Below are 12,790 nucleotides of genomic sequence, written 5' to 3' on the forward strand. Positions count from 1 at the left end.
TAAGGGTAACCTTAAAAATCAAAAATTCGGAGTGCCTGGGTGGCTCAGTGGGTTAAGCCTCTGCCTTCAGCTCAGGTCATGATCCCAGGGTCCTGGGATAGAGCCCCCGCATCGGGCTCTTTGCTCAGCGGGGAGTCTGCGCCCCCCCCTTCCTGCTGCCTGCCTCTCTGCCTACTTGTGATCTCTCTGTCAAATAAATAAATTCTTTTAAAAAAATAAATGAAAATTTAAAAGTCACTTATTTTGCCAGCATACGTGGGTTTATTTGGGAAAGCAGAGAATTGCCGTTTGGGACAAGCAAGCTGTGACAAAGCCAGGGGCAAGCCCCACAAACAGGAGAGGAGCGGTACCTCCCGAGAAGGGGGGAAGGCCCCGAGAAGGGGGGAAGGCGGTCGGCCAGCGAGAGCTCGGGGTGATGACGGCTTCTCATTGGCTGAGGTGCGGGGGGTGGGGTGGGCGGGTCACCTGTCGCGGAAGATGCTGAGCGCGTCTTGCTCCGTGGAAGCCCCCCGCCGCCGGTGGCTCCTGGGTGGTGGTTCCGCTGGCGTCTGTAATTGACGTGGGGCCGCTTCCCCTCCCGGCCTCCGGGCCCCACCTAATGCGTTCTTCCTCGGGAACCGGCACGCTGCCCGGCCCGTTGCCGCCCTCCCTCTTTTGCTCAGGAAAGAGCCAAGCCGGTGACTTCAGGCGGAGTCATGAATTCCTTGCATCACTGGGGTTGCAGGGAAGCATCGGGTGAGACGCTTCCGGAAGGAGAACCGCCAGTTTGAGTGTGGCCGGAGGAAGGGCAGCCCCAGGAGGAGGCCGCCGGGAGAGGGGGACCTGCCGTCCTGTAGGGAGGGCTCTGGGGGGCAGGCCCACTGGGGAGACAGGGCCGGAGGCTGCTAATAAGCCTGCTGCCGGCAACGGGGCAAACTTACTGCTAGATGAGGCTGCTTGTCTACGCTGTCCGCCTCCGAGTGCTCGCCAGGCAGACGGCCACCTGCGAGCGTCTGGGGCCCAGGAGCTCCCCCAGTCCCGGGGAGAGATGCTGGGCTTCCACGAAGGCTGTTGAAACCGGGTCTGATCTGCTGTCTCGACCCTGTGTCACCGCAAGGTAGGATGACAGGGACATCTCTGTGCCCACAGCGATGACACCACTCTGCTGTCAGCACATAGGGCAGACTGAGCCTTGGCCACATGACTCAGGATTTATTGTTAATAGACGGAGAGCTGGGGGTTCAGCGAGCTGCCTGGTGGAGTGTACCCACTTGTGCGTCCGTCTGAAGGGGAGACCTAGCAGGTTTCTCAGCCAGGGACCCGTCGAAGCCCGTCGGGCTTTGTCGGAGGTGGAGGCTTTCAGGAACGGCCGTTTCTGGGCTCTGGGCGGCTGACAAATTTGAAGGCTTAAGGCAGCTGTGGAGATTAAAGCACCACTCTTACTAACAGCTGTGCTGGCTCCTCACCCCCTGGGCACACACTGTCCAGGAGTCTGGGAACATGTGCCTTCTGCTGTCCCCTGGGGCAGGAGGTCAAGCTGTGATTTTGGACCAGCAGGCTTGTCTGGGGCAGGGGGAGCTGTCCTCGCGTGCTGGGCTCATCTTCAGCAGCGTGACCCTATGCTGCTGTCCATGGCCTTCCTGTGTTTATTTCAAACTTTATAGAAACTTTGTTCGGTGGGTGCGGTGGGTGTACCGCCCCTCTACCCTCCCCCCCAACCCCGGTTTGTACCAGCTTTACTGGCATGTAACCTGGGTTCCATATGACTCATCCACCAGAGTGTACAATTTCACCAGCAAAACGGGGTTACTTGGGAAAACCAGAGAATTACAGCTCGGGACAAGCGAGCTACTGTGAACCCTCCGCGAGTCTGGAGAACAAAGAGGTTGCTTTTATAGAGGGAAGGGGGAGCCGGGAGGGCTGTTGTAAACTAGAAGCCCGTTGGAGCAAACTGGGAGTTGGAAGTGTCGTGGCTTCTCATTGGCTGCATCGCCTCTCGCTGGCCGGGCTCTTGCTGGAGCAGAAGAGCCTTTCTTCCTCCTGCTGGGGTGGTCCAGCAGGAGAGGTGTAGTGGGGACCTGCCGGGATCTCTCTTCCTGGTGGGGCCGCAAGGGACCAGTTGTAAGGTTTGAGAGCGCCCCCTGCTGCCCTCCCGACTCTGTTCTCAATGAAGCTTTTATTTTTTATTACTTTAAATTTTTATTAATTTATTTATCTGCCCAATCTCTATTCTTTCTCCATCGGTTTGTCTCTTCTGGACATTCCAAATAGGCAGAAGCATGCAATATGCTGTTTTCTGTCTGGCTGCTCTCGCGGAGCATCCTGTTTTCAGGGGTCATCCGGGCTGTAGCAGGTGTCCATGCTGCCTCCGTAACTCACTGCAGGGTCCATACCGCATTTTGTGTATCCATTCATCAGTTGATGGACATTTGCTGGGCGCCCACCGTTTAGCTACCATGTAGCTAAACGTGCACATTCCTGTCTGAGTTTTTGTGTGGGTGTGGGCATATGTTGAGTGTGTACCTAGTATGGCTTAATAAGAAATACATATTTGGTCTTTGTCCCTGAGTCCTGGCACAGACTTCCTAAACACTTGAAATTTCCTGTGTGACGGTGTGTCTTTGGTATGCAAATGAGGTGGTTAGCAGCTGGGAGCCTATTAGAGAGCTTCAGGACGGGGGGGGGGGGGGGGGGGGGGGGGGACGACACTGGTAGCCAGGATGACCCAGGCAGGGCTAGAGGGTTGGAACCTTCTGCCCCACCTGCTGCCTGGAGGCGGGGAAGGGAGGTCTGGAAGTTGAGTTAATGACCAGTGTCTCCATAATGGGACCTTCATAAAAATCCCCAACAGTGGAGTTGGGAGATCTCCTGGGTTGCTGGACACGTGGATGTACAGAAAGAGTGGTGTGGCTGAGTCCCACCCCATGCCTTGACCTGTGCATCTCTTCCATTTGGCTGTGCCTCAGCTGTATCCTTTATAACAAACCGTTAAACGTGAATATAGCTTTTGCCTGAGTTCTGTGAGCTGCTCCGGTGAATTATCCAACTGAAGGAGGTTTTTGTGGGAACCCCAATTTCTAGAGCCATTTTGTCAGAAGTATAGGTGGCCTGGGGCTTGTCGCTGGCATCGAGGTGGGGACAGACCTGAGCCCTTGAACCTGAGGCCTGAGCTAACACCAGGCTGTTCGCATCAGAACTGCCCTGAATCGTAGGCCCCCCAGCCGGGAAAACAGCCCCCTCACACCGGGTGTCAGAGGTGGTGTGAGAAAACCAGCCCGTCTGGGAGTGGGGTTGCTGGGTCATAGGGTTTCTCTACGTGGAAACTTCCGACGAGCCACTAGTGTGTTTTCCAGCGTGGCTGCCTCACTGTTTTGTCCCCTCCTCCAGCAGTGTGGGGTGGGGGGGTCCCTGCCTCCTCCTCAGTGCTAGGGAGCTGCCTCTTGGGTTACAGCTGCCCTGGCCGAGTGGGCGAGAAGTGGCAAATCCCTGTGGCCTTGATTTGGTTTCTCTGATGACTGATAACATATAACTTTTTGTACCGATTTTGTATGCTTCCCAGACAGTGTTCATCTTGGTCTGTTTAGTTTCTTTCCTCATTTTTCATTGGGCTTCTTTGTCTTATTCTTGAGTGGTGAGAGTTAATTCCAGATTCTAGATACAAGTCCCTTCTGAGATGCATGGTTTGTAAAGATTTTCATCTGTCCAGTGGGTTGTCTCACCACTTCGGATGCTATGCCTTCAAGCACAGAAGTTTTGGATTTTGATGTAATCCAATTCATGTTTTTTATTTTCTGACTGCTTGTGTTTTTGCTGTCGGATCCAGCAAACGGCTGCCAGGTCCAGGGTCACGGCGGGAGGGTTACCCGTGTGTCCTCTCTCAAGACTTCCGCAGTCTCAGCTCTTTTAGGGCTTTACTTGTTTTGAGTTCTTCCTCATAGATGGTGTGAGGTAAGGGTCCAGCTTTGTTCTTTTGATGTGGACACACCTCTTTCTCCAGATGGGAGAACTCACTCTGTGAGTCCGAGGTCCTTGTTGGCGTCCCAGGGTGAAGCCACAAATCTGCCCCATACCCCCGGCTCACCCCTGACCCTGAGGACAGAAGCAGAGGGGCACCAGGGGTAAAAGTGCCCTACAGAACGTGGGGTGTTGGTCACCCACGTGGTTTCATTTCGGCAGTGGGCCGGGCCTCTGCTTCTGCATCTGTTTCCCACTTCACCTCCCAGAACACCAACAGGCCCCCTTCTGGTCTTTCCGCCCTTCCTACTTCCCCACCCGCCTGTCCCCGCAGCGGTGTGCTGTCCCCACCTATCCCAGGGCAGGTGGCAGGCTGGTTGTGCAGGCCTCCCGTGGGGCACATCCCCACTGGAAACCGTCCACAGCCATGCCAGACTGCCAGAACCCCCCGGTACCCTTACACGTGCTCCATGAGGCTCGGACTTGCTGTAGCCGGGCCCAGCGGGCATGATGGGCCGTCGTAAGTGTGCTTAAAACCCTGCAAGGCGGGAGGTTGTCTGTAGTAGTCGTGACCTTGAATGTGCCCCATGGCCCTGCAAGAACGTTTAACGGGGCATCAGGTGTATCAGGGAAATCGGAATTTTAATCCAAATGGGGGAGGTCGTGTTCGCACTGGGAGGTGAAGTACAGGGAGAAAGAATTGCTTTTGTACAATTAGTTTTCCCACTCTCTGGATGTGGAGCCGAGCCTCCTAACAGCTGATGGAGGAGGAGCCGCACCCGCAGTCTGAGCCACTGCCCTGGCTCCCATCTGCACCCTTCATGCCCACTCAGCCCTCAGCCCCGGGGGGCAGAGGGGCTCCCTGTTTTACAGATAGGGAAACTGAGGGCAGGAGTGACCTGCCTGCGGTCAGCACAGTGAACACTGGAACTCAGGTCTCTTGACACCCAGTTGGTGTGTCTCATCACCTGCTCAAGGGAGGTGATGGGGAGAGCTCTCATCCGCCAGCCGCCCAGACACGGCCTGGTGCCCTGACTTTGGTTTATGAATGGGTAGGATTAAAAGTCAAAGGCAGGATTTGTCTCCTCCCAAACTCAGCACAAGACTGAGAGGTTCTCTGAGCCTCAGGGAAAGTGTGTGGCTCATGGCACAAAGGCCAGGGTGTTGCTCACTCTGGGAAAGGGAGAAGCCCGAGCCGAAGTACCTGCCCCCCGAAGATTTGTCTGATGGGTCTGAGAAGGGCTCCTGCGTGGCCACTCAGGGAATGGGGTGCTGGGGAATGCTTCAGAGGTGTTTTCTGATTCCTCAGCCTGTGTCCTGGCCTCCCTTGGCACACCCCAGCCGTCTGCAGGGGGCATGCTGGACATGGTCACTGGCCCCGCTCTCCACCAGTTGAAAGTCCCTGGGCTTCCAATTCCACTCTCTTCTCGAGCCGCCTAAATATTTCATGACCCTCTGGGCCCTTGGCAGGTGGGAACTTCGGCCTTGTAACTGATCAGGGTGAACGAGGGCGGGTGGCCGTCATTTTCCATAAATGCCACACTTGGTCTGTGCTTCTCGGCTGTACTCAGGTGTGCCTTTGGAATCCAGAGCTTTAACAGCTGAAATGCTTTCTGGAGCCCGGCAGTGTCTCAGGAAACCAGATCCTGTTGGGCCGATACTCAGTCTCCCTGAATGACAGGCTGACACCCCCACCGTGCCCCGCCATGTCATGTGCCTGATATACATCAGGACCTCAGAGGTGGGGACACCCACAAGCCAGCCCAAGGTTGCCTGATTAACCCACGGCATCTGAAGCCTGTTGCTAATACTCTTCCTTTCAATTGAGGTATAGTGGACGCAGAGTATTAGATTAGTTTCCGATGTGCGGCAAGTGAGCTGACATTTACGTGCATCACGCAGTGCTCACCGGAAGTGTAGGTGCCGTCCGTCGCCCGCAGTCATCACGATGTTTTGGCTGTATCCCCTGTGCGGTACTTTACGCCCCTGTGACTGGCTTCATCTATAAATGGATGTTTGTACCTCTTCCTCCCCTTACCTGTCCCCCCCCCCCCCGCCACTACTTAGTTCTCTGTATTTACCAGTCTGTTCTATTTGGTTTGATTTAGTTCTTTAGATCCACATAAAAGTAAAACACAGTATTTGTCTTTGATTTATTTCACTTAGCATGATCCCCTCTATCCCGGTCCACCCGTGTCACAAATGGCAAGATTTTTTTCCTCTTTATTAATGGCTGAGTAATATTCCTTTGTGTGTGTGTGTATGGGGGGTGTGTAACACATCTTCTTTATCCATTTCTCTGTCGACGAACACTTGCTGCTGAATCTTGGCTGGTGTCAAAAATGCTGAATTGAACATCAGTGCACATATCTCTTTGAATTAGTGTTTTCATTTTCTTCTGGTAAATGCCCAGAAGCGGGCAATCGCTAGATTATGTGGTACTCCTTCCCTCCTTCCCTCCCTCCCTCCCTCCCTCCCTCCTTCCTTCCTTCCTTCCTAAGATTTTATTTATTTATTTGCCAGAGAGAGAAAGGGAGAGAGAGCAAGTGGCAGGCAGAGGGAGAAGCAGGACCCTGCGATCGTCGCCTGAGCTGAAGGCAGGTGCTTCACCGACTGAGCCACCCAGGCGCCCCTGTGTGGTATTTCTACTTGAAAGCTGAAGAAAACGGCTGCCACCAGTGTCTCAGAGAAGCGCAGCCTTGCTCGTGCGTGGAGCTGGTGGCCTGTGGGTCTCAGAAGCCTTGAAGCCGCCGCCCTGTCCAGCTGTGCGTGGTGTTCTTTGGGCCCAAGTCTGGGAGCTCTCTTCTGGGCCAAGTGTTTGGAGGCGGGGGCCTGTGTTCCCCCAGCGGCCTGCAGCAGGTGTTGCGGCGACAGCTCTGTTGGGTCGTAAGTTGCATCCCGTTCACTCGAGTGCCACTCGGTGTGCTCTGGTATATGCACAAGCTTGGGCGGCCGTCACCATGGTTTAAGTCCAGAACGTTGTCTTCACCCCCGAAGGAAGCACTTTGGTCTTTAGCTGTCACTCCCTATTTGCCCCCCACCCCCGCAGCCCTGGCGGCCGTCAGTCAGTCTGCTTTCTGTCTCTGGATCAGCCTGCTTGGACGTTTCGTGTCCATGGAACCGTGCCTTTTGGGACGGCTGCTTGCCCTCGGCATCATGTTTTGGGGATTCTTCCGCGTGGCAGCGGGCATCAGCCCCCGATTCCTTCTTAGTCATATCCTGTCCTGTTGTGCGCATGGAGGGCGTTTGACTTGCCGCTTCCTGCGTGAGGGGCTCCTGGGCTGTTCCCTATGCTGTTGCCTGTCTTTTGGCCGTTTGGATCATCTTGCCGGGAACCTTTCCAGGCAGCTGGTTAATTCGGAAACCACCTCCTGGTCATTTCACTTGGTTTACAGGTTGTCTCACAGCGATTTGCTCGGAAGGCTGACGACCGACGAGCCCGCTCCGCGGAGAGTCAGTGTGGCTGTGCGGCCAGTGGAGGTGACATGGCCCCGCTGCTCCGCTGGAGCTTTGGGACGACCTGCAGGCATCTCCCTGGTGTTGTCTCCTGCAGGGTTCCCTCATTGCACTTCCCCATGGGCTTTGTTTGGGTTTTCTAAGTCTTAGTTCTCCTGGTTCAGGGTGTGTCCATGTACACAGGTGTTAAGTCATTGGGCCTGCCTGTCACTCCGTGGATCATTCTGGATCTGACACGTTCTTCCCTCTAATGACGAAAACGGGGAGAGAGCCTCATTTGGGTCTGAACTCTGTGGCATGCCTCGACGCTTCCCTCTAGGTGCACGGGGGATCCCCTGTGCGCTCTGGCAAGGACGGCTTCCCCTGAAGCCGGTCTTGGAGCATTTTCATGATCTTTCCATAATTGGGAAGGAACTGGTGGGGCAGGTCGTGGCCTCTCATCTGTCTGCGAGTCATCACCCCATCACCTGGGCGGTGTTTTGCCAGGAAGGACGGCAGGTCTTTGCGGTGTGTGGGAGGCTGCGTCTCCCCTCGGCCCAGCGCTCCCGGGATGTTCCCTCAAAGGTGCCCGATGCCGCCTCCAGGTGTGCGTGACACTGGGGCTGCCCTCCTCGCCTCCGCTGGCCTGCTTTCCTCACGGGTAGCAGCTGGGGCTCGAAGAGAGTAATTTCCAGCATCTTTTTCGACTCCAATTTCCTGTGATTTTAAGGGATCTGAGAAGGTCACGGGCACACACAGTGTTGGGAGTGGTGGGGTGGCCGCTCCTTACCGGGGCTAGGCCATGTGCCCAGCACACCCAGGGTCGAGACCAGGGCGGAGAGAGAAGCCAGCGTTGCTTAGGGAAGCAGCGATGCCTGCCCAGAGGAATGCAGCCGAGTCCAAAGGGCACAGCAGGCAGGCTGACGCCCCCCTCCGGGTCCCATCTGGCCGGGGCTCTGGAAAGGACATGCAGAGACCATGCTCGGGCTTCGGAGGGGCGCGTCCCTGAAAGTGCTGAGGAAGGGAGCTGGCGAGGCCTGTCTCAGGGGGAAGGCCAAGTTGTAAGACAACTGTGGGATGGCTGGGGGTGGGGGTGGAGCCGGAGGGGGCCCTGGTTGTGATGGTGGGGTGTCTGGACACATGGCTCTGGGATGCCCCCTGGCTGGAGTGGACACCCGTGGCCTTGGGGGCCTTTTCTCTGACCTGTGGGTGATAGATGGGCTTGACCGGACCCAGAACATGGCCCACTGTGGTGGCCTGTGGGGACAGCGCTCTTGGCCTTTTCTAGGGAAGGAGAGTGCGGCCAGGCTTCTCTGGGCAGGGAAGGCAAGGGGAGGCACAGGCTGTTGGCCAGGTGCGCACGGGGCCTGAGCACCCAGCTGACTGGAGGGGGCCTAGGGTGGGTGGGGTGGTGGCTCTGTCCACCTGTGTCTCTCAGGGACTGGGTCACTCTTCGATTTGACACCTGTTCATGGCACTTTGCTTTGTGTCCTGCGTCGCGCCAGGTGCTGGGGACATCGCAGGGAGCAGGATGGCCCCAGTCCCTGCCCCATAGGAGTAGTCCTCGGGGCTGCTGGCAAATGGGGTCATTTCTACTCAGGTTGAAGCCGCATTTCGGACAGCTGAGGGGTGAAGGAGGTCCGCCGTCCTGCCAGGGCCCCCATCGGGCTGCGAGGGTAGGGGAAGGCTTTGGGGAAGGTTTTCTGCCCAGACTCTGCCCTGACTCCCCTTCCAGGTGTGGTCGGAGGGCCCGTCTGACCCCCGTCCTGCCCCGGCCGGCCTCCCTGCAGAGCGCGCCGCTGTACTGCTGGTCGGTCTGGGATTTTGCCTCTGGTTCTTTTCGCATGAAGATGAGAGGACGTGGGACAATGGTAGCTATGCCGTCAGGAGCAGATCGGCCGTGTTTTAGGGAGGTGGCCAGGAGCATGCCAGGGCTCTGGTGGTGAGAGCGGCCGTGGGCTGAGTCAGCCTGGACCCCCCTGGGGCTCTGGCCCAAGTTTACCTCTTGAGCACGGTACCTGCTGGAGTCACCCCCCTGCGAGGTGGACCCGTGCCCAGGAGCCAAGCCGGGTGGACAGTCCAGGAAGGGTCCCTCCCGGGGCTTGCAGGCCGGTTCATTCATTCACAGCCGCCATCACGGCGGCCCCACCTGGGGGTGGCCCTGGGGCGCGGGGACAGTAATTACACACCCAGCCTCCTCTCCTGGGGCTGCCAACGTCACGCCAGCTCCTCGGCCACTCTGATGGCTTGCTTTCCTTCTTCCCAACACCCAGCGGGAGGGAGAAGGGCAGGCCCCCTGGGGGACGGAAGGTCTGCCCCTGGCCGCCTGTCCCCGGAGAAGGGAGGAGGCAGGTCTGTGCGGTGGCGGCCACGGGAGAGCAGGGGCTGGCAGAGCTCGCTGCTTCCTCTCCCCACTTCCCTTCCAGCGGCTCACCCGGCCCCTAGAGCCCTGGAGGTAGCCTGGGGACAGGTGTCGGATGCCAGCTCCTTTGGGCAGGATGCTGGGCTCTGCCCCTGATGTGACCCTTGCTGTGAGTCTCACTCTGGCCTGGGACCCTGCTCCCCTGTGTGCATCTGGGGAAGCTCAGAAGGCGTGCGGTGGCTCCGGGCCCGGAGCCCAGCCTTTCCCGGGACCCTGGGTGGGCGTTGGCCCCGTCTCGGGCCCCCCAGAGGCTTCTCAGAGATGGCGGCCATCTCTGTGTGACTTCTCGATCCCACGCAGAGCAGTGGAAGGGCTCGGAGATGTGTTCTCCTCCACTGTCATTATTTACAAAGCGAGGTTGCTATGACACCGGCTTTTGGTAGACTCCTCAGATTGGTGAGGCAGCCTCTTCCTGGTTAGATTGGGCAGCCTGGTGGCGGGGACTTGGGACGGTGCTTTTGGAGTGGGAGGGCAGGTGACTTGGCTGCCACCAGCCCCCCCAGCTTCTTTCGGGACCCAGGACGAGCCCCAGCGGGCATGGCTTCCCAGCTGAGCAGGTACATCAGTCTCGTGCCCCCCCCCCTCCTCTCGTGGGGCTACTGTCGCAGATGGCCTGTCTGGGGGCACTTTGACGGGGTCAGGTGGTAGAGGGGATGCGCCCCCCGCGTCCAGCGTGGGGGCTGGCTGGCTCCCTGTGGCCACGGACAGCTGTGCCTGCTCCGGGTCTGCTGCTCCGGACGTCAGGTGGGGCTGAAGCTGGGACAGGAGGTCCAGCCCCCACGTCGCCCCCTCGGCAGGACCGCAGCCTGAGGGCGGGCAAGCATGGCCCCGGGTTGGCGGCCGCTTCTCCTCTCTGCGGCCGTGCTGCTTCCGGTTCTTCCCTTTCTCTCGCCAGCAGGGTCCTGTGGTTGTGTGGGGCGCTGCTCGCTTCCTGCCTGCCCAGCCGCCCGGTGCTCTGGGGTCTCGGGATCCGTGGGTGCTGGGCAGCCGGCTGCACCTGGAGCTTTCTCTGGTTCATTCCCCGGTCCTGGCCAAAGTGTGAGCCCGAGCCTTTGGGTGAGATCGGTGCCTCCCACTCCGGCTCTGGGGCCTGGAAGAGCCCCAGGGACTTTCTCCAGGCCCAGCCATTTCTCCATCTCTGCCTCTTCTAGGGACTGTGGTGGGGGCTCTGGGGTTGAAGACACCTTGCTGGAACCTTCTTGGACAGCAGGTTGGAGAGGAGAAGCAGGGTCACTTGGGCTTCTGATTGGCGGGGTCTCCTGGAGAAAGGTGGGGTGTTCACATGGGCCATGGTCGGGGCTGCCTGGTCGAACCGGTCCCATCCCCCAGCCCACATGGTCCTCCTGGCACAGACACACCCTGCGGCTGGCCCCCCAGCTCCTGTCCAGCCAGGAGCGACTGCACCTGCTCGTCCTTGGCTCCCTGCCTAGGCGTCGGCTCCCCGCACGGAGCTCGAAGCTCACAGCTTGGCAGCTACTGCTGCGGGTTAGGTCAGGGCAGAAGCACCCTGGGGTTGTCCCTACTCAGGACACACGCCGCTGCCCCACAGGGACAGGCCCGGGGACCTTTGGCACAGTCTCTGCAGTGTCCTTGGCACTGGCCGCCCTGCAGGCCCCCACCTGGACCACAGCTAGGGGCCCCATGGCTCTGCCCATCTTTGGGACAGGTGGAAAACCCGAGAGGACTCTATCTGTCCCGGGAGTCTGGCTGTGCGTTGTGCTGCCTACTACCTTCTACCTCAGAGAGCTATTTCAGCTTTCCCCATTGAATCGAGGAAACCACCTCCTTCCCCACACCATGGAAGTCACGCTGCAATGTTGTATTTTATTTTATTTTTTTTTAAGATTTTATTCATTTGAGAGAGAGAGAGGGAGAAAGAGAGCAGGAGCAGGGGGAGGGGCAGAGGGAGAGAGAGAAGCAGACTCCCCACTGAGCAGGGAGCCCCATGCAGGACTCAATCCCAGGACCCCGAGATCATGACCTGAGCCGAACGCTGACGCCTAACCGACTGAGCCACCTGGGCGCCCCTGCAGTGTTGTATTTTAGCAGGGACGTTGTGGTGTCAGAATCAGAGAGAGCTGGGGGGCTGTGGAGGTGTGGGGAGTGGTCAGCCCCCTGTGCTGGGGCCTGGCCTGGGCTGGCCAGGCTCGGGACGCAGGAGCTGAGTGTCAGGCTCCGGCTGTAGCCACCGCCACAGGTCCCATGGGGCTCACCTGTCCCTCGCTGCTGTCTTCTGTGGGTGGAGCACGGCCCCCCACCCCCGAGTGCGAGTGTCCTGTGGCTGCCATAGCCAGTGACCACACACTGGGTGGTTCAAAACATCAGAAATGTCTGTTCTTACAGCCTGGAGGTCACAGGCCCCGAATCCTGGCGTCTGCAGGGCCTCGCTTCCCCTGAGGGCCCTGGGGGAGGATCCTTCCTCGCCTCCAGCTTCGGGTGGTTCCTGGCACCCTTGAATTTCTTGGCTTGTAGACACGTCACTCTGGTCTCTGCCTCCTCCCTGGTGTGTCCACATTTCTCTCTTTTCAAAAAGACACTAGCTGTTTTGGATCGGAGTGCCCCTGATGACCTCACCGAACCTGATCATGCCTGCAAAGACTCATTTCTGAAGAAGTTCCCGTTCACAGGTCCCGGGAGCCAGAGCGTGGGCATATCTTCTGGGGGACACCGTTCAACCCGGTATAAAAGCTCTGTGTGGGGCCAAGCAACAGGGGGACAGGGCCTGTCCTCAAGGTGTCTGCTGTGAGGCCAGGTACATGGAGCTCAGGGGGAACGAGTTTAATCATGTTTGGCGACGTCCGTAGGACGAGCTCGGATGAGCGGAGCTCTGGATCGGAGCACGCCAGCCCAGCTGGGGTGTCGACGGGCAATGCTGGGCCACCCTCCCGGAGGCTGTGTCCATCTATGCTCCCCCATTCATAGATGAATCCGCTTTCCTCACAGAAGCTAGGTCAGATGTTGCTGGGACAGGTGGGTATAGGTAGGGCAGTGGGAAGGCCT

The 12,790-nt window shown here is 58.3% G+C and overlaps 1 protein-coding gene across 3 annotated transcripts in view; it reads left to right on the forward strand.

The window, feature by feature from the left end:
* The window catches only part of ACOT7 (acyl-CoA thioesterase 7), a gene marked incomplete at its 5' end in the record, with an annotated part of 95,832 nt that overhangs the window by 12,477 nt on the left and 70,565 nt on the right, over positions 1-12,790 (forward strand). The window contains one exon of one of the 3 annotated variants that reach the window (XM_080800738.1): positions 753-1,096. The exons of 1 other annotated variant lie outside the window; for it this stretch is intronic. In XM_080800738.1, the coding sequence (XP_080656864.1) occupies positions 927-1,096 (170 nt within the window). Of the gene's footprint in view, positions 1-752; positions 1,097-10,219; positions 10,348-12,790 lie in introns of those variants that run through there. One more of the 3 variants, XM_080800740.1, reaches the window with a different exon arrangement.

This window comes from Martes martes, assembly GCF_963455335.1.
Source record: "Martes martes genome assembly, chromosome: 4".
NCBI classification, from domain to species: domain Eukaryota; kingdom Metazoa; phylum Chordata; class Mammalia; order Carnivora; family Mustelidae; genus Martes; species Martes martes.